Here is a 22,522-nt window from a genome sequence, read left to right as displayed (position 1 = left end):
GAACTCAAGATGTATATATTCTAAGAAATTCAATGTATCAATATATATTTAAAGGAATTCAAACTTATGTTACCGACAGTGGCTCCTTTTTTTGACTGCCACTGTTAAATTAGACACGTTGAATTGTCAAATTATTCATTTCACCTAGCTCAAATTAAATCCAACATCAAACACAATTGGGAATAGAATAAAAAATATTCAAATTTAATTATAATATACAATATTAATTATTATATGCTATACTAATGGTAAGGTTTCTAAATTCTATACGTGAGATGGCATTTCATAATTTGGAGGTCTCTCACGGAAGCTATTCTCAACCTGGCGTTGGGGGCAGCCTACTATCCTACCTCCCCTTATCTCATTACATATGAGAATAAGGGTCAGCTAATTTCAAGCCCTTAATTATTATTTTAAATAAATAAATAAATAAAACCCATGTTAATTTTTTAAAATCCACTCGTAAAATCAAAAAGTTCATTGTTGATATGTTGAATATTTATTCATATTAAACTTGTTTTAAATGATTACATTGTCTTCATTTAATCAATGAACCTTAGCTGTATATGATGGGTAGACCATAATCTTAAACTTTCGGCTCTTGTAATTATTAGGCAAAACAATGGGAAGATAATCTTATGTAAGCTTTCTGTCAAATTATTGTACTATCTATACATATTAACGTTAATTAGTTTAATGTCAAATTAAAAAATGATACTTATTTATTGTCTAGTTGATTATTTTTAGATCTTCATATTAGATTTAGATATATAAGTTTTATTCGGATATAGTTTTCTTACAAATTTGATTCTAATTTAATATATATGATAATATATATAATAATTCCAAAAATATACAATACATATAGTTTTTGAAGATATATAGCACAGTTTTTGAAAATATTTTTGAAAGCATATAATATATAGTTTTAAAAAAACGGTTTTGAAAACATATAATATATAATTTTTAAAAACGGTTTTTGAAAACATATAATATATAGTTTTAAAAAACGTTTTTTTGAAAACGTTTTTTTAAAACATATATAATATAGTTTTTGAAAGCATATATGTAATATATATACTTTTTTGAAAAAATATTATATAGTTTTTGAAAATATAATATATGTAATATAGTTTTTAAATAAATATATAGTATGTATCATATCATATAATATTATTTTTATTTTCATTTTATTATTAATATTATTTGTTCAGTTTTTTCCTTAAGTCCAGGTCCAAATTAAATACAAATCCAAAGAGCATGTCCAACAACGAAGCCCAACCGGGCCTGCCAGCCTGACCCAACAAGCAAACCCGGTGGGAGCTCAGCAAAGGAAGCCCAATAGCCTGACCCATCCCAAATCAAATTAGGGTCTTGTATCAAGGAAGGGAGACACACGGGGAGCGCGTTGAGGCCACGCACCAGTCAAATCCAAAAACTGACCAAAAATCTTGGCACCAGAAACCAAAATAACACAAAATCAGGGAGTGAATCGAAGGAAACCTCCCCCGTTTCTCAGTAACCAACGCCGAAAATCGGCCATAACCCAAACATGCAGTCATTAACCGAGAATCCCACTAGAATCGAGACTGCACCATCCCATTTTAGCCGAAAAAACCATCGGCGGTAGGGGATAAATACCCCCAAAGTTGTCGAGGACACAAAAAAAATCCAAGAAAAAACATAGCAAAATACAACGAAAAAACACGAAAAGCCAATCGAGCAACCAAGCAACATATCAACAAAGAAACAAAGCCACGAAAGCCATCAACACCAAAAAAACAACATACGGTAAACATACAAAACCCCAAAGGCAAAAACTTTCAAAATCGAAAGTAAAGAAAAACAAAGCTTAAAGCTTTGTTTCGTGGGAGAACGCCAAGGACGCGGAGGAACTTCATCGAAAAGGAAAAGTCGTCGAGAAGTGGAAAGGTTCGCCGGGAAAAGTAAAGGTCCGAATTTTAAAACTTAGATCAACGCCAATTTGGGTTTATTTGGGACAATCGATCTTTACATTTGCGTTCACGGGGTTGGGGAGAACATTTTGGTGTAGTTTGAATTTTTTTCGGGCCACCGGGGGCGACAGGGCGTAGCGGCCGAGACAGAGAGGCATCGACGGAGTGTGGGTGGCCTATGATCGGTTGGGGTTTGTGTTGAGAGGGTTTGAGAGTGAGGAAGAGAGTGATATTTTAGAAAATGGTTTAAAATTGAAATTTTTGGGTTTTTAGGGGTATTTATTGGGGGATCATAGTGTAATTACAATATTTTTAAATAATTTTTGCAGTCCCTTTTATTTTGATGCGTAATTCATTTTGGTCACCTGTTGTAAAATTTCCCTTGATTTTTTGAATTAATTCAATTTAATCATGTTTATCTTTTATATTTTTGCAATTTAATCTCCTAACCTTTCATTATTTTTCTTTGCAGCTTTCAATTAATTTCGATTTGACCCCTAATTTTTAATAAGTTATAATTTAATCTTTTTTTTTAATTTCATGTTATTTATTTATTTTATTTTACAACCTAACATTTATTCTATTTATTTTTAGGATAGTTTTAAATTCGTCAAAGGTAAGTAATTCGGATCGAATTTTTTAATTTTGATTTGACTCATAATTTTCGCAATTAAGACAACTGAGAAATCGAATTGGTACCGAAAGGGCAGTACACAGGTGCTAATTATTCTTTGACTGTAATCGATTCCCAAATCCGACAAATTTATGGTAAAACGTAGACCAAATAACGGTAAGTTATGGTATCCGATCGACCAAATTAAAATGATCGGTGGCGGCTCCAACACATCAAATTTAAGTCAGAACCCGATTTCGGGACCACCTGAGGGACTGTTACGACAAGTTTAATCCCCTTATATGGTTCATTTGTTCATGCAGTCACATCCATTCGTAAAAAAATTAAATGATTTTTAGAATTTTCCTTATATGATATTTCTATGATCTCAAATAACTAAATTTTTATATTAATAGTTATATGAATATGCTTTAATTATGTATTTAGTTTATATTTATAATTATAAATTTTCGTTCTAATTTTAAATAGTTTTTTATTTTTAATAAGACTAATGCCTTTTATTTATATAAAAAATGAAGTAAATAATTATAATATTGTATTTTGAGCTAAGTCCACCAATAACAGTGATGATTATAAGTAAAATATTATATAATATAAAACATATTATTGCTAAAACTTTATTGCTCTTTCCATGATACATCAATCAACAATGTCTAGAACAAGAATTTGAAATATTGACGAAAGTAAAAAGATTCCTTTGGGAAAAATATTTGTTTTATGTTTGTAGGACCGTTTTATTTTTTTAGAGTTATCAATATTCGATAAATTAAATTATATAAAAATTATTATAAAAAGAATTTATTATAAAAAGAATTCAGATTATATTTATTTAAAAAATTTAACGCCTCATCATATTAAATTAATCAATTAATAATGGATTTATTTGTCCTTTTAAGTTGGCCTTTGATTTGTTTATTGAATATAGTAATTACTAACTTCTGATTTCTCTGAACAAACCTCTGAAAATTCAAATAAAATAAATAAAGGAAGTTGCAGAGCAAGCCCCTCTTTTTCCAACTTTTATATAAGAAAAATAAACCATTATCACGTGAGTTGATGCATGCAAGAATCTTTCCATATACTATATGTATTAGAAAACATATTTACTATATGGTCAATAAAGTGGGTTTAGGCCCAAAAATCATTATGGACTACATATGTTTTGCCCTCATTTATATTAACGAGAAGCATCATACAAGATCAATGTTATTCGTACGACCCGAACGATTTAAGTAGTTAATAAATTTATTGTTATTTCTTGAGGTTTTTAGTTCAAGCATCATGAATGTATGGATATAAACGTTCATTATAAAAATGTTGAAAGAGCCGTTAAACAAATATTATCTTGTATTCACTCCGAATTGTTTTTATAAGAAAAAAATTAATCTACTCAATAACCAAACTTAACTTATTTATATATTAAACAAATATTATCTCGTAATCTTACTTATTTTAATCTTAAAATATTAAACCCTAAATAAGATACAACACATTCAAATAAACAAGATTATGAAGTCTAAAATGTAGAGAACGCATGTATAAAGAATACTTCATATATTACTATATATGTTTCTTTTTATCATAATTATTTTTATTTTTATTATCATATACTTTTGATACAATGTCTAAACTATTTAAAACTCATTGTTGTCATAAATTGAAGAATACCACGTCCTTAAACATGCTTGAATTCATATCCTCGTATATATTACAATAATAATAATATCAATTGAGGTGAGATTTAAATAATAAAATTTAATTATTATATTTATGTAGTATAAGGCGATGAGGATGCGGATCATGTGTTACGTCATTGCGGATCATATGGCCACAGATAGTATTTACAATATTTGTAAGAAGGGAGATGAGGATATTATTTACAACATTTGTAAGAAGGGAGGATGCAAATCACGTGTTACGTAATTGCGCTAATGCTCGTTCCTTATGGACTAACCGACTAAATTGATTCATCGAGAGAAGATTGTGGAGTTCATGGCAAAACCATTCAACGTTTGGATATGGGAGAATTTGCGAAGCAAGGAATGTCAGGTTCTCAATATTAATAATTGGGATGTGCTGTTTCCAGTTATTTGTTGGAATTTATGTATAGTTATGGGGAAGAGAAATCGGCGCAAGACTATTTCTCATGAAGTTAAACATTCTATACGGCAACGACCATTGGAGGGGTGGGTTAAAGTGAATGCTGATGGAGCCGTTCGTTTCAGCGATAGTGCGGCTGCTGTGGGGGGTGTCATTCGTAATGATAAAGAGGAGTGACTCTTCGGATTTTCTAGAAGTTTAGGTGAGTGTCCGACGCTACTAACAGAAGTTTGAGCGATACATGATGCTTAGTGATATGCATGAAGACTCGGTTACAGTAAAGTAGAAGTGGAGACGGATTGCTTAGAGGCTTTGCGTGCTTTGGAAGGACCTTTGAACACGTTTAGCGCGATAAAACTTGTGGATTCGACTAGATCGTTGACGGAACAATAGTGGGAAATTAGGATTAGTTTTGTTCGAAGAGAGGTTAGTCCAGTGACAAATTTTCTTGTCGCGTTATCTCGCGACTCAACTGTTGAAGAACGTTTCTTTACTACACCTCCAGTGAATTTGTTGCAACTCGTTGCACAAGAGGCATCGCATAAATCTTAATAGTTGTTACTAGTTTTCTGTATTAATCACACAATATATATATATATATATATATAATAATATATTTTTAAGATTTTTTTTAATCTAATAGCACCATACATAGTTATGTTATTTAATATGTAAGGACCCAATACTTCATTGAGACAATTAACCTCAATTCAATACCAACTACCATGAATTGTTGGGGTTTTGTTAGTAGCATATTTCAAACATTGAGATGGAGAAAACGTTGCTTTAATGAAATAACATTTACAACTTTATCTACGAATGTTTTTTTTTTGTTGCTCTCTGATTTTTAGGATTTTGTCTTAATTAATTCGTGTCACACATGTGATTTTGGTGGTTGAGTATCTCAACAGGGATTTTATGTATATAAAAAACTTGAATTCAAAACACACTTAAGTGATATCAAACTGCTTACCACTTGAACCAACCCGTTGATTATACATGAATTTTTTAATGCCAAATTTATTCACACAACCACTTAATTGATTACACATATTTATTATGCTATGATTTAGGGCAATAGCGACAGATGATAACCAAGAACTAAACATTAATGGCGGCAATCTTACACCATTTCCATAAGGGGTTAAATATATGGTTGGTCACTTAATGATTAGTCGGATTATAAACAAGTAATATAAGTTCAAAAAATTATAATTCAATCACTCAATTAAATTTTTGTTACATTCACATCACCCTTCTGTTAAAAATGAAAGAGACATGATAAAATAATAGTTTTAGTCCATAAACTTATATATTATATAAATTTTATCATATTCAATGAGTTTAACTCTTCATATTTAAATTCTATCGATTTTAATACATGAACTTAGAAACCATTCTCAATATGTTCTATCAAGTCTTTAGAAAATAAAAAACGTAAGTTGCAGATACCACTTTGAGATTGATTTTCAAACTAAGGGGCCATATGTTATTGTAGACACTCATTTTAGTCCGTATTTTTTTGTTATATATATATATTATATAGTTTGAAGTCATTTTGAAAATTATATAATATATAGTTTTAAAAAAATATTTTGAAAATATATAATATATGGTTTTTAAAACATTTTGAAAAAACTTATATAATATATAGCTTTTAAAACATTTTAAAAAAACTTATATAATATATAGTTTTAAAAACATTTTTGAAAAATTATATAATATATAGTTTTAAAAATATTTTTGAAAAATTATATAATATATAGTTTTAAAAACATTTTTGAAAACTTATATAATATTTTTAAATCATTTTTGAAAACTATATAATATAAAACTTTTTTTTAAAAATATAGTATATAGTTTTTTTTGAAATATATATATTATATAGTTTATATTATATTATTATTAGTATATTATTTTTTTTTATTTTTTTTATTTTTTTATTTAATTTAATTTATTTTGTTTTTCTGGTCCAGGTCCAAATTTAGGGTACAAGTAGTCCAAGATAACCAAACCGGGCTTGAACCAGGCCAACAGGGGTCTGGAGTTTCCACATTAGGATCTGGCGCCGCACAATTGAATACCCTTGGATCAGGGTATGAATGGACGGCCAAGATCAAAAGCAGCTAGGGAAATAAAACCCTAAAATTTTATGTCATGCTATAGCCAGATCTGGACCGTTGATCTGATCCAATCCAACGGTCGAGATCAAAGGTTCCAGAAGCATGAATGCTACCAACATCAGCGAGAGGGCCACACACCGGTCAACACCGGGATTTTCTGTTGGGGAAATCGGGACTAACCCATCCTGAAATCCCCGGCCAACGACGAGTATGTTATCGTGATAATCGGAACCAACAGGCAACCGATGGTGGGTATAAATACCCCACCACAACACCATCATCGGGAGACATAAATGGAAAGCCAAAACCACAACAAACATCGAACCAGTACCACATCAACGGTGACAACAGTCGGGGAACATCAACACAAAAACCCATCATCGAACCCAAACAACAGTCATCGAGCAGAACAAAAACCACAACACAAAAGAAGCAAACCACAACACCAAAAAAATAGAGATATACAACAAGCATTAAACCAAAAAAAAAAACAAAAAAAAAGGAAAGCTTTTTTCGTCGAAGACGAGAGGAGCACGTCGGGAAGGCGAGGGGTTTTGTCGGCGAAGGTAAAAAACTGAAGCCTTTTCCTTAGATCTACACCGATTGGGGAGTCGTTGTGAGAATCAGACCGTGGATTTGTGTTCGGGGTGGAGTGAGGAACATTCGGTAAAGATTTGATTTTTTTTTCCAGCCGCCGGCGGTGGCCGGATATCCCTCCAGTGGAGGGGCTTTAGAGAGAGGCGAGAGAATTTGTTTTTCTCTCTCTGGGTAGAGAGAGAAAGACACCAAGTGTAAAATGCGGGGAGATGGGAGGAAAGAAGCTTTGTTTTAGGTTTAAATAGTCGAACCAAAACTACGCAATTTTGGCCCCCTAACTTGCCGTGTTTTTGAACAAAAGAGGAAATATCAGGTTTGGTCCCCCTTATTTTGTAATCCTGATGTTTAACCATTAATGCAACGTTTTGATATTTCAATTTGAGCCTCTAGTTTTTGATGTTTTCATTACAGTCATTAATTTACATATCTTTTTTATTTTTTATTTTTAAATTATTTTCTTTTTCTTCATATTGCTTTTGTTTTATTTAAAATTTTATTATTATTATTATTAATTTTCCTTTATTAATTATTTTATTTTGTTTCCCTTAAATTTATTATTTCATTTATTATTATTTTTTATTTTTGTTTCCCTTAAATTTATTATTTCATTTATTATTATTTTTTATTTTTTTATTTAATATTTTTTATTATTTTATTCTATCTAATCTTTTTGACTTTTTTAGAAGAATTCCAATCGATCAAAGGTAAGTAATTCGAATAGGGTTTTTAAATTTAAATTTAAATTTTTAATTTTCGCAATTAAAGACAACTGCCAAATTAATTGGTACTGAAAGGGCGGTCCAAGGGTGCTAATCCTTCCTTGACCGTAACCGACTCCCGAACCCGATATATTTATGGTAAAACGCAAATCAGGTAAGATGGTGTCCAATCCACCTAAATGTTTTAAAATGATCGGTGACGACTCTAACCTATTATTTCAAGTCGAAGCCCAATTCCGGACCCAACCGAAAGACAGATCCTTATATTAAGTACAAAATGGGGTAAATATAGATTTAGTACATTAACTTGGCTTTAAGTGCAATTTATATATATTTTTTGTTCCAATTAAGTACTCCAACTTGTTGGTAAGGTTTAATTTAATATCTAAACTTGACTTTTAGGTTCAATTTATACATAAATTTGGTTCAAATAAGTATTCTACAAAAAGTCTCGATTTGGACCAAAAAGTAAACTTTGAATACCAATTTGAACCAGAAAATCAAGTTTATATACCTAATTGGATCCAAAAAGAGTTTAGGTACCGAATTACACTTTAAAGCCAAATTCATGTACCAAAATATATATTTTCCCTAAGAAATCAAGCCATTGGGCATCGTGGAGCCACGTCATTGATCTAAATGGGCCGTCCTTCCTAGGCCCATTTGAGTGTGTAAAAGACATAAGAACAAATAAGAGCTGACAAAAAGGTACGGACTCGTTTCATTACAACGTGGACGTTCTGTGTACAAAATTAAATACGAAGCGTTTTGATTCATGAAGCAAGAAAACTAGGGTAAAGTACACAAATGGTCCCTTGACTATAGGATGCTGCTTTTTCTTGTCCCCTAACTATTGAAAGTTACACAATAATCTTTTAACTATAAAGTGATGCATTGTTGAATCCTCGATTATTAAAAATTATAAAATAGTCACATGATTATTTATATGTTATAAACTCATCATTTTCAGTTAAATAATTAGCGACCGTCTGAATTGGACGTTAAGATGCTCATTGGGATATGATAAAATATAATCTTAAAACCGTTTGAGCTATATTTTATGGATCGAATATCTGTTTAACTATTGAAAGTTACACAATAATCCTTTAACTATAAAGTGATGCATTGTTGAGTCCCCGATTATTAAAATTTTTAAAATATTCACATGATTATTTATATGTTCTAAACTCATCATTTTCAATTAAATAATTAGCGAACGTCTCAGCTGGACATTAAGATGCTCACTGGGATATGATAAAATATAATCTTAAAACCGTTTGAGTTTTATTTTATGGATCGAATCTCTGTTTACATTACGTCGTCGAGCTAGTACTTAAAAGTAATGATATTGCCAATATACATCATTAAAATACTATTTTATCATATATCAGTCAGTAGATTAACGCCCAGCTCAGACGATCATGTTTTTAACAGAAAATGACGAGTTTGAAACATATGAATATAAAAGTGACCATTTTGTAACTATTAATAGTTAATAGATTTAAAAAATATCACTCTATAGTCGGGAGATCATTTATGTACTTTATCCAAAAGAAAATTTACCTGTAAAAATTACAACACATAATTCCATTAACAATTTTTTTTCGTCTATTTCATAGATCTGAAAATTCTTCATACAGGGACAGTGACAAACATCGAAAGAACGAAAGAGAAAGATCTGACGATACCCAGCAGGTAAAAATTTGTATAATAGGAAATAATTCTCCAATAGCAAAAGAAATAATGAAATGAAAAACTAGTTTCCGACCTTTTTTGTAGGACACGTAGGGGTGTTGTGATTTCACTATCGGCAGAGAATGAAGTTTTGTAAAGGGTAGATGTTGAATTTGTTTGTAAGAATTGTTATTGTTCTTGTTCGCCTATCACTTTAGCATATCATATTTTTCACCTAACAGAAAGGAAATTTTGATTGTTTTGTTTGTGTTCTTTGTTGCGTTTTTATGTTTTGCCTTCGTTGTAAGAGCTAATAGGCAATAGATTAGGCATTTTTCTGATTTCTTTTTTTTTTGGGGTAAAAAAGGGCTTAATTTAGTTGAGGTTTTAGATCTTGAAATGTGGGATTTTTATGAGGGGCATACTTTTGTTTTTGTTATTTATAGTTTTGATTTTTATTTGAGGATATTAATAGGATTTGTTCCAAAATTTCTGTTCCAGGGATTGGGTTTTTGAGGTTGGTTTGGGCAGTTGTGAAGTTGAATATGGAATTCGCACTGAAGAATGCCTGGAATGTGAATGTTTGAGGGATTGAATTCGGGGTGCGTTTTCTCTTTGTTGTCCAAAGGGTTTGTTTGCAGAAATGGCTGATATAGCAGGTTTACCAGAAGCAGCAGGGTCTAGATTTAGTCAGTCAGAGTTGATTGGCAGAGGATCCTTTGGCGACGTCTATAAAGCGTAAGTTGCACTGCTTGAGTGCATTGAATTGCTTATTTCCATTTTGCTATAAGGAAAGAACTTCAAGTGATTGTGATATGGGGGACTTGTGATTGAATGTATTATGTAGCACATCGTAGGATTTTTGTTAGTTACTGGTGTTTTATAGGCGTAGATTGGTGGATTAGTCTTAATTGATACCAATACTATTGTTGAACTGGAAATATTTTGAAATACAAATTAAATCACATCATGCCCCTAAGAGTTTAATTTCTTTTTAATAATTAAATATAGAGAAAACAAATCTTCCTGTGAGTGAGATAAAAAGGAGCTTCAAGGCCTGCTGGTTGTTGATTGACTAAGCTATAAACATTAAATCATACACTTCAATTTGGTGTTTAGGAAGAGGTCCAATAACTTTGTGAGCATTATAATAACTTTATTTATTTATTTATTATTTCATTACTACCAATTTTATTCTGCAAAATTTGAACCGTTGAGTTATCCTGTGATAGTCACATCACTTGGTAGATCTTACTGATTTTTAGTTATATTTTGATTCAAATCAATGTAGAGTGCCCTCATTTATTCTCCCTCCTCCCTCCAAAGGGGGGGGGGAGACTCTGTTTTTGTCATGTGATGGAATCATGGAAGTTAATAAATTAATGGACCTCTGATTTTGTTTTCTTAAAAAGGTTGAAAACAATAAATTTAATTGAAAATCTATCAGTGAAATGAAACCCGCCTTTCCTACCCTGTATAGATGGTTTCAAAATTGAAATGTACATTTTGAACTTATCAAAGCTGCTATGGTTTGATTTAAATTTCTTACTTGTTTATTATGTAAAGGAATTAACTGAAATTATAATGCCTAAAATTAAAAATTTCTTTATTTTTGTCCATTTATTGTGAACTGTGATTGCTAAATTATATGCCTTCCTTTGCTGTAGAATCTACTTGGCCTACTAAAATGTTCAATGATTTATTTGCCCTTGTTAGATGGAAATATTTCTTCTTACTGGTGCAGGATAAAGAGAAGCTTGAAGACTTAGAATCTTATAGGAATTTATTTTAATATTTATTATATAAGTTTTACAGTAATTTCTAGGTTTTTTAGGGTTACATATGGTGTTTTGTATTTTGTCTCAAGGTTTAGGGTTTAGCATATAAGTAACTCTATTATTGGGATTTGGAATTTCCCAACCTTGGTTCTCTTTGGTGTCTCCTTTTCCTTTTCCTCCTCAAATTTCCTTCTCTCATTACCATTTTCTATTAAATTTCCCTTTGATCTTTTTATTCTCTCTCTTTCTGATTTCTTGTTCGATGCTGTTTAGCCTTGATGTAACATCTTTTAAGTGTCAAATAACTACTAATTACATTTTTAAATTAACGAGCTTTGCATGCATGGTTTTACAAATCTCTTTAAGAAATTCAGCAAAAGCATACATCAGCCTGATTTTTCTTGGTCTGTTTTGTCTATTACTGTCCTTTTAGAGATAGTGACACCTTTTTATTCGTTAGTTCTTGCTTGACTTTCTTTCCTTTTAGAGGTGGAATGGATGTTTACTGTGCTGTGCACATGAGTGATAAAAGCCAAACTGGTATTCCGTCTTCTTTTTGAGTTAACTAGATTAAACTATATTTTTGAAAAAGGGCACTGCTGGAAGTTTAATCCCTCTAGTGGGACCCCCACTTTTAACTCGCCCTCTTATTAAATTTGTTATTTATATATTTATTTAATCGTTGACATGGTGGCTTAATTATATGGGAACAGTTCATTAAATTGATTCTTTTTCAGCAAACCAGATAATGAACATTATATTTCAGATTTGAAGCATTTTTTATGCTTTATCTTATTTGACTATGTGACTGCTAATTTGTATTGCATATATCTATGCCTATTTCTTATCTTTAGTCATGTTGCATATGCTGTGACTGCTTAAATCATGAATCATGGTTTATGAAAATGAAATGTATGGCTGATGCCTTTCTTGGTTTGCAGGTTTGACAAGGAGCTGAACAAAGTAGTTGCTATTAAAGTTATTGATTTAGAGGAGTCGTAAGTGGATTCCCCTGTTATATTTTCCTTCATTTCTTCCTCTTCATGTTTGTAGTGGCAGGTGCTTGCTATGAGAAATAAGGTCTTGTATATGGTTTTCATTTGTTAAGTATGAACTTAACCAGTTGCTTAATGTTCCTGATCCTTCCCTCTTACTCTTGGTTTGTAAGTGTATGCATGGGTATTTCTGGTGAATGTTTTGCTTGATAAATGAATTAATTGCACCAATAGTTTGTGCATTATCCGCAGAGCAAAATTTTCTTCCCTTTATCAACTTCATCCCTCATAGTGCTTAGTCATCAAATTGCGCGTGCCTTTGTTTATCTGTAGATGGGGCAAATAATAATTTCTTTCCATTCACTTGGTGTTTATTTTGCTTTTGCTGTTTATCTGTTTTTTATTCTTGCCTTTGTTTTGCTTTCTGCAGTGAGGATGAAATTGAGGATATCCAGAAGGTATTATCCCACTTTCTTGTGTGCTAGTATCCTAAGTCTTCAATGAGCTGGTTACTAGGTTGTTCATATGTTTCATTTCTTTCCCAGGAAATTTCTGTTCTGTCACAATGCCGTTGTCCATACATCACAGAGTACTATGGTTCCTATCTTCATCAAACTAAACTATGGATAATAATGGAATACATGGCTGGTGGTTCAGTTGCTGACCTAGTAGGTTACTTCTGTTACTTGCTTCTAGATTGCTAAACATTGAAGGCATTTGTGCTATCTTTTCTATTCTAGTACTTTTAGTTCCGATTTCAAGGCATTTTCTTTGTAGACCTTTGTGGTCGTTCTTTCTTTTTTCCTTTTTGAAAACCATTGGGGGTACCAACTGATAAATTTCTCGTATCACTCTGGTGAAAACTTGCTTATTATCTGATCTGATGCACTATAGTTCCTGAACAGCATTTAGTTTTTGTGGAAAGGTAATGGTGATTCTTTATATACAGCTCCAATCAGGCCCTCCACTAGATGAAACGTCAATTGCATGTATTTCACGAGATTTGCTGCACGCAATTGAATATTTACATAATGAAGGAAAGATTCACAGAGATATCAAAGGTTGTTTTCTTCACTCATTTGATCCACTTATAAGCAATAAATATGGTTCTCATAGGTAGAAGAAAATTATTAAACATTTGTTTTGGACTTGTAGGGGTATTGACTCTTTTTCAGATTTTGTTTCATTTATTTTTCAGCCATTATTTGATTTCTTTATATGTTTGGTTTTGGTGAGTTTAATCGTTCATCACTTACAACTTTTGTGCTATCACTTTTGGCAGCGGCAAACATTTTATTGACCGAGAACGGTGATGTCAAAGTACTTTTCTTCCTCTCAAATTGGCTTATATTTAGCATGAATTGTTTGCATAGAGTGACCATGAGTATGCTTAAAATTGGTGGTCTATAAATTTTGCTGTTGGAAGTTAAATCTATGCCCGTGTAACAGGTCGCGGATTTTGGTGTTTCAGCACAACTAACAAGAACGATATCACGGAGGAAGGTACTGTGTTTTGGTTTGTTAAGATGCATAATTTTTCCGATAAGCATAAATTCTCTTTCCAGGGCTTGACTGCTGTGTTTATTTGTTTATTTACTATTTTCTATGCCTTTAATGACATTGGTTTCTGGCCGGTTATTCTCTCTGTCTAGAAAATAAGTTGATTTTTGGCTTATGTTTGTTTCTTTTATAGAAAAGCAATGTTGACAACTCTTTGATAACTGATGATTCTTTTATCTTTTCAGTATATACTCTTTTGCGGCTAAATTTTTCAGCGTTCCATTTAACCCACTTTTGGTTATTTTTCTAATGCATGAATGGTTTGATTTCTATATGATTTTCAATGAACTAATAAGGTCGACAATGCTAGACTTTCGTAGGAACACCATTCTGGATGGCACCAGAAGTGATTCAGAATTCCGAAGGGTACAACGAGAAGGTACTTCTAAAAGCTGTTCTTTGGAGTTTTTCCGCAATTTTTCTGACATGTTTTGCTTCTTTTACCTGCCATCCATCTGCACATTCTCCTCCTCATAGACTTCTGTGCACAGCCTGCAATCTTGTTGAATAATGAGTATAACATCACTGGGACTTTGTGCTGATACAGGCTGATATCTGGTCTTTGGGTATAACTGTAATTGAAATGGCCAAAGGTGAACCTCCACTGGCAGACCTTCACCCTATGAGAGTTCTTTTTATAATACCTCGAGAACATCCGCCTCAGGTAATGTCAATAGATATTTGTCATATTGATGAAGTTTATGTCAATGATTTATTCTTACGTTTCTCATTCTTGATGGAATTGTCATTCTTCTCATTTTAACTATAATCAAAATTTCTATCCTGCAGTTGGATGAGCATTTTTCACGCCCTATGAAAGAATTTGTTTCCTTATGTTTAAAGAAAGTTCCTTCTGAGGTATGCAGTTATGCTTTTGAATGCCTATTTGTTTAGGTTTTCAAGTTTTCCCTGAACTCTATCTGCTTCCTATTAAAGTACAATGTTTTTTATGATTTATTAGCTTCAAGAAATATTCTGATGGGTATAAACTGCATGAGCCTGCCTTTTTTGGCTTTATTTTTTTCTGAATGCTGTAAAGTGCCTTATGCTTTTCTGTTATCTGTTTAATTTCAGAGGCCAAGTGCCAAGGAACTTCTCAAGCACCGTTTTATCAGGAATGCTAGGAAGAGTCAGAGTCTTCCAGAAAGAATTAGGTGCCACCTCGTGCTTAGTGTTCTGTAATCTATCTATTGGAACTTGTATCTGACAGAGTTTTGAGGTGTCAAAGCACCCGCAAAACTATATTATGTGAATGGTGTTACCGTGTTAGTTATGTTTTTGAAATGCCGTGCCAAGGGATGTTAAGTTCAAGTACATTCTTCCATTGGCTATTGTAGCTGAGATGCTTGTGTTTTGTGTTCTTAATAGAGAGCGCCCGAAATACCAATTAAAGGAAGATGCAGAAACCCCAAGAAATGGCACCAGAGTTGTAGGAGAGTCCACTGACACTGTGAAGGTGAATAGAGATGTAAGAGGTGAAGAAACTGTTCGAGCTAGGTGGGTTAATTGTGTTAACCATCAGTACTTTCTTGATTTTGATTGTATTCATGCTGACTTGATTTGATCAGCAGTAATCAGGGAAAAACATTAAGAAATGCTGGATGGGACTTCAGCATTGGTGGACCAAACAGTTCAGGCACTGTCCGAAGTGCAGTACAATCTCCACAAGTCTCAGGGAAAGGAAAGAAAAATTTGCTAATAATCAAGCTATACGGAGAACACTAGAGAGGGTTAATGCGCTTGATGAATTTTCAGAAATTTCCTCTGGAAAAGACACTAGAGATCCATACTATGATGAAAACCAGGATAGTAACTATGATGTAAGATTCTCTTTCCTCCCAAACAAAACTTGAAGCAATGGAAAAGTTATTCTCTGCATTGTGGCTTTTGGCATCAAAACCTAATCAGTTTTGTCTTACACCCTTAATTAAAAGCTCTGTTGCATGGGACAATCTATGGGCTTCAAAGGCTTGTTTCCCCCCCCCCCTCAAATTAACACAGTGAAATTAAACATATGACTAAATTTACATACAATTAGTAATACGATTATGCTTTTTTGAGAACTTTTTTTTCCTGTATGCTGATGATTGGGGCTAGAAATTAAATTCCCTACGTTGGATTTACCAATCATCTCTGTTAAGCTAGAGCCAGTTTCGTATAGTCCATGTTCTTATTTCTCGTTCGTACACTTATCTATATGTTCCTTTTATGCGCTGATCTTGGCACATTGTTTTATTTTTTTCTTTGCTTTCAGGATGAAATGTCTGTCAGTGGGTCAGGAACTGTTGTAGTAAGGTCTCCTAAAGGATCTCAATCACCTGCATTGTTTCACAACCCAAGCTCTCTTGTAAGCTTCCTTCACGTTTTTACCCACAAATTTTAAGTAAATAAAGTCTCTGTTCCCGTGTGTCCCTGCCATTGATTGTATTAGATTTCAATGTGCTGTGTAGTCTAGCAGCGCTTATTCTTCTAATGAAGATGCTTCTACCTTTGGAACTGTTGTTTTGCGTGGCCAACATGATGAATCCGGTTCTCCTCGAACTCCAAGATCCAGGCTAGGAAGTCAAGAGAGAACTTCAAGTGCATCTGTTGAAGATAGTGCATCAAATCTTGCAGAGGTGGTTTTTGTTTTTTATCTTTCTTGATCGGTTTCGTTATGTTGTAACCCTTTTTAGCTATTTCTTGTTTGGTTGTATTTGAATTTCAATCAAATGGGCTATAAAGTGTATGTTACGTTGATTATATTGATATGTTATATCATATTTGTTAGCCCAATTTCGTCCCATAGAAACATGAGTTTGCCATGGAACTTGCATTATTAACTTACAGATTCTGTGTATGGTCATGGTTTCTGTTGAAAAGCTCATCTTTTAATATGTCAATTCAGGCGAAAGCTGCAATTCAGGCAGGGTTGAGGAAAGGGAATGCAAAGGATAGATCTGGACTGAGCAAGATCAATACCGGGCAGGAAAATAGAAGTCGTCCAATTAACAACAGTTCTGATTCTTCCAGGTAAGCCTGATAAAGAGTTAACTTTCCACGTCTCTTATGCTGAGAATGTATACAGATTTGGTTATTTATTTTGGCTGTGATACTATAACTGAGTATTATTATTTTTCTCCAGAAGTTCCCGTGACTATTTGGATGCACGAAGATTATTTCCAAGGGTACGCCAACCAAGTGATGATGAAGAAAACGCCAAGATAATATCATCATCTGTCCCACTATCCATGTTGCTTATCCCATCCCTAAAAGAGGTGCGCACTACTCGCGTTTACTTTAGGTTTCCCTGCCAGTTAGCGTGACAGTAACTTTGAAATATTCTTCATATTTAAGTAGGTTGAAGCTATTTACTGTGAGGTTTGCTTGCATTTCCTCATTTTGTTCGCATCATAATAGTTTGTTGATGCATAAAAATACAGGTCCTTGCTGATGATTCAGAAGGGTCAGTTGTACGTGGAGTTACTAGTTCTCTCATAAATATGGAGGGTGCAAAGCCCGGATCTTGTGAAGCTCTTGTTCGCAGGTTGCTCGAGCGATTGGCAAGGTTAACTTTTGTATCCCACATTATCATCCCTTTTGAAAGTAAGCCATCTTGGTCTCTTTGAAATCATAAACTCAAAGATAAAATTTTGCAGCTCGAAGGAATCTTCAATGAGAGATATGCAGGAGCTTGCAGTTCGCTTGTTCAACAAGGGCAAGATGACTCCTGAAGATGCACAAAATCTGAACGCAGAAGCCGACAGTAGAGGAAAACAGCAGCATAAAGAACTTAATTCAAATTCCAACTTGAGCCCTCTTGCGAGATTTCTGCTTTCCAGGTTTGTTGAACTACTGCTCCATTAACACATGATCTTAACCCGAATCGTTCTGAAATCTTCGCATGTAATGCAGGTGGCAAAACCAAACATCGCGTGATCTTAACCCGAATTGAAGGGAAGAAAACAGAGATGGATTTTCTCTCTTGTTTTTTGTATTGTGTTTTACAGTTCTGCATTCCTTATGATTTTGATGTACATAACATTGTAAGAAATTGTGTAATTTTCATCCATTACGATCAAATTTTTTGTGTTGTGGGAGATGGCATCGATGTATAATTTAAACTTTGCTATCATCACATTATAGGATGTAATCTCACAAACATTAATCATTCATTAAAACAATAATCTCTTTGTATAATCTTGCAGAGCCTGCTTACACTACAGTTTTTTCAATGTACCTTGCAGTTGTAAACTCGACTAATTCAAATTCGAATTTTTTTCTACTCGACATATTCAAATACTCACTTCTAACACCACCGAATCTGGAGGTTTCGTGAACTTTGTTTTATTTCCTATTTTACTCGCAACACTTTCAATTTGCTCTTATTCTCTAGTCAAGACCTAGTCGCCGCCGTTGCTCTCACCTCTCCATATTGTCGTCGTCGTTGCTCTCACATCTCCATATCGTCACCGCTGGACACCCCCTGAAGTAACCGGGCAACACTCCTTTCTCAGGTTAGGTTCAAAGGAAAACCTTCTCTAAAATCCCGAGATGAACCAAACATCTGCTTCAAATCGCCATCGTCCGACAACTTCTGCAGTCGTTGTGGTCACCGTTCAGAATTTTTCTCTCCTCTTCTCTCTATCGGATCAGATTCAAAGGAAACCTCTTTAAAAATCTCGATATGACCCAACCATTCAGAATTTTTTTGTGACTATCTCTTTGTGTAGTCGTTAGATGTTGCGAGATTTAGGTATGTCGCTCGTCGTCACCCAAACTTGCTTTCCATCAAATGGATTCTCGATCCATGAACTAGAACCGCCACCATCGGGAGTCTGAAGGTAAGCTCTTCCTTTCTTGTTTATAGACTTGGTTTAGCTCAAGACTTTGCTTGGGGTTTGAGTTTAGGGTTTACAATGGTTGTTTTGAGAGCTATGGTTGTGGTTTTGAGGTTATGGTTGTGGATTTAAGGGTTGATGGGTTGAGGGAGGCGTCAACGATGAACTATGCTTGATAGCTCACAGTGAAGAAGAGATTATTGTGAATGAGGCTGCTCGATGAAGGTTTGAGAGACTTTGGAGGCTGCTTGGTGAAGGTTGGAAGGATGTGGAGATTGCTCAGGGAAGAAGACGACTAGAATTTGGGTAATATTATTTTAATTTTATTTTTTTTCCGACCTGTCTTAAAAACTTGTTTATTTAATCCACATCACAACATCATTAGAAGATTAACAATCATAACATCATTAGAAGATTAGCGTAGAATGACAAAAAAAAATTAACCCTATAAAGTTAAAGTTTAGTAGTAAATTGGAAAATTAAAAATAAGATAAATAAAATAGGAGGAGAATAAAATTTAAAACTTTATATTTATATCGTATTTTAATTATTTTCTCGTATCGTATCTAAAATTATCAAATCCGTGCATGCCGAGCAACAATAAATATATAAAAAGGTACATCAAATGGTTTAAGCAAGTGAACTAAAGAATGCTACCAAAATGTACTGCAATCAAATAGTTCTCTACAGCCGATGCTTCTAAAGTTTGATTCTTTTAATCAAAATCCATCGATTAACAAATGGGCTCAGCGCTTGAGCTGTCTCCTAGCCAAAGCAGGGGCTCTCTTAGGAATATAAACCTGGTAACTTACCTGCACAAAATAAGACAAAAAGATCCAACAATATTATAATCAAAACCTAACCTGCACCATTTCCCCACCCCGCATTACGGACATCGTCTTTTGCTGAAATTGTGAACCATCCTTTGTCTCATCTTCTTGTTTATCCGAGCTAACGTTTCCAGAAGGGGATGTCTTATCGCAAGTAGAATCACAGGTATCATTATATCTACCGACCGGATTACCACACTCATCGGGACTCACAGTTTGGGCAGTTAAATTACTCTCTCCCAAGCTGCTCTCGGTTGCCAACTTAGGTTGAGGAGATTCTAGTGCAGCAAATTCTTGTTTTAGGGTGGTGCAAGTATTAGGTGGTTCCTGTCCTATTCGCGACTTGGCAGATTTTGGCCTAATAGAAACAGAAGCTGCACAGTTGTCGGAGGGTTTTATGGCTTGGCAGTTTCTAAACCACCCTCGTCTACACTGGTTTCAGTTACCAAACTGGCCTGAGAAGGTTCTTGGGTAACAACAACTTGTTTCTGACTATTGCAAGTATTAGGTGAATCAAGTCCGACTCGTGATATAACCAGCTTCGGCTTATTAGAGACAGAATATACCTGTATTATCCACTTTTCTACAAATACCAGCGGGAACCAACCGAGCTGGTGGGGAAGCAACATCACACCCGAGTCTTGGAATATTTTCCATCATCACTCGTATTTGTTGTGTTCCTATCGTCCTTAGGGAGAGTGGATGAGTCTCTTCTATCCAGAGGCCGTCTAATCTGTTGGCTGGCTTGGCTTGTTACCACCACTCTACCATCATCTGCTGTAGGAGCTTTAATCCGAAACGAGACCATTTTTACGTAGGATGGAGATTGACCATCATCAACACTTATCATTCTGAGTAGTTGGAGGATTAATCTTTTTCTGGAGCTCACCACGAAGCTTTTTTAAGTTTTCCAGAGTACGTTGTCTTAAAATCGATTCAATATCGTCACCATTTAAACCATCAGTGACACTTGAAACATTAATTTCTTCAGCATTGCTAGTTTTGATGTGAGAAACTCCTACTTGCTCATCATCTGGAGGCTTTATCATCTCAGACACAGTATGGGTATGTTGCCGTAACTCCCTCTGACCACCGCCATCATTACTATCATTGCTTCTGCAGGATGGATAATCATCACGATCATATACATCTTCTATAGGCTCATTAGCAATCAGTTCTCTGAAGCTTTCGTTTACTTGTTCGAAAACAGTAATAACTGATTTCAGCCTTCTCGAATTGCCATCCTCCAGTACTCCCCCCTCGATCGAATAATCAGATCCTTCACTATATCTACTGCAAGAAGAAAAACTCCTTGATCGGCCCTTCCTCCTCTTGCTTCCCCTTTTAACCTTCTCCGATCTTCCGTATTTCTCCTTCCTTTCTGATCTGCCCCATCTATTCTCATATTTGATCGTCACTGTCACTCAGACAATTTGAGCAACTCAACGACCGACTACCGGAAGAACTCACACTCCCACCTCTCGTAGACTTCTTCCTCTTGCTGGTTCTCTTCCTCGTATCACCTCTCCTCGACCCCCTACGTTTCTTCACATTAGGAGAATCCTCACAAGTTTCCTTATTGTAGGACCACCTTCTAGACCTCTTCTTTCTGCCCTTCCTGTAACGGGACTGGGACCTTCGACTTCTACAATCATCCTCGGAAGTAGAGGATGAAACAGGCTCAGTATCACTTGAATAAGAAACTGAATCATCTCTTCGACGACAGAGTTTCTTGGATTTGCTTTTCTTGCTCTTAACCTTACTTCTCTTCCTCTTTCGCGACTAAAACGAATAATGCACACATATACATACATAGGGAGAGATCAAATTCACTAAGCTTCCATTCAAACATGAAATGATACTTTTATTTACTAAAAAGGGTTCGTCTATACCTAATTAAATTACCAAAATAAGTACAAACTAAGCCAAATCAAGAACAAAATACCAAACAAAGAGAGCCTAAAGATTACTTTCATCTTCCTAGGATTCCTAGACATCCAAACAAAGGGTAATTTTTTAAACCACTAAACTACAAATGCAGGCAATGATTGACCAAAAGCTTTACCTAGGGGTGAAAACGAGCCGAGTCGAGTTCGAGTATTGCTGAGCTCGACTCGACTCGAAAACTCGCGAGCTTAAAATTTTCAAGCTCGACTCGAACTCGAAATCCTGAACTGAAACTCGTAAGCAGCTTGAAAAGGCTCGAAATGAAAAAAAAAATTCTTAAACTTAATTCGATTGAAGCCTCAAACTCGAACTTGAACCTTAAATGCATGAAAATCTTAATGTATTCTCTTTAAAAAAATCAATACATAAATATTAATATTCTTAATAATTTTTTTTAAATATAATCTTATATATTATATTTTTAAGTTGCTCACGAGCTTTTCAAGTCAAGTATCAAGTAGTTCGTTTCGGCTCGTTAAGAATTCGAGTCGAGCTCGAGTCCATTCGATCCGAGTATTTATCGAGCCTTGATCGAGTCGACCTCGAGTAACTCACGATCTGTCTCGTCTCAGTCCTAACTTTACCCCAAAAAAATCACACTTAAAAAGGGGAAAGAATATAAATTACTAGAGATGAATCTTTGGAACGTTTCTTCTTCAAAGAAGAAGACTTTCCCATCTTTGATTCTTTTTTGCTTTGCCTCTACCGTTCATCTGCAAGGATAAAACAAAACCCAAAACAAAATAAGAGGAATTAAAGACAAAAAAATTTATTTATGAAAAAATAAACG

At 34.1% G+C, this 22,522-nt stretch overlaps 1 protein-coding gene and 1 pseudogene across 1 annotated transcript; one reads left to right on the top strand and one right to left on the bottom strand.

Moving 5' to 3' along the window:
• Positions 1–9,736: 9,736 nt before the first annotated feature.
• On the top strand, positions 9,737–18,197 carry LOC120160714 (annotated as a pseudogene).
• Positions 18,198–19,677: 1,480 nt separating this feature from the next.
• On the bottom strand, positions 19,678–22,522 carry LOC120160612 (probable ATP-dependent RNA helicase DDX46). Its single transcript, XM_039170987.1, has 7 exons — positions 22,362–22,522; positions 21,218–21,569; positions 20,627–21,171; positions 20,420–20,571; positions 20,207–20,351; positions 19,819–20,159; positions 19,678–19,767 (listed from the first exon to the last, which is right to left on the bottom strand). The coding sequence occupies exons 1-7, from the start codon at positions 22,408–22,410 to the stop codon at positions 19,702–19,704; spliced, it is 1,650 nt and encodes a 549-aa protein (XP_039026918.1). The 5' UTR covers positions 22,411–22,522; the 3' UTR covers positions 19,678–19,701.

The sequence above is a fragment of the Hibiscus syriacus genome, unplaced genomic scaffold (assembly GCF_006381635.1).
Source record: "Hibiscus syriacus cultivar Baekdansim isolate YM2019G1 unplaced genomic scaffold, ASM638163v2 tig00111392_pilon, whole genome shotgun sequence".
NCBI lineage: Eukaryota > Viridiplantae > Streptophyta > Magnoliopsida > Malvales > Malvaceae > Hibiscus > Hibiscus syriacus.
The sequence above is the reverse complement of the archived record's forward strand: the minus strand, read 5'-3'. Positions and strand labels throughout refer to the sequence as shown.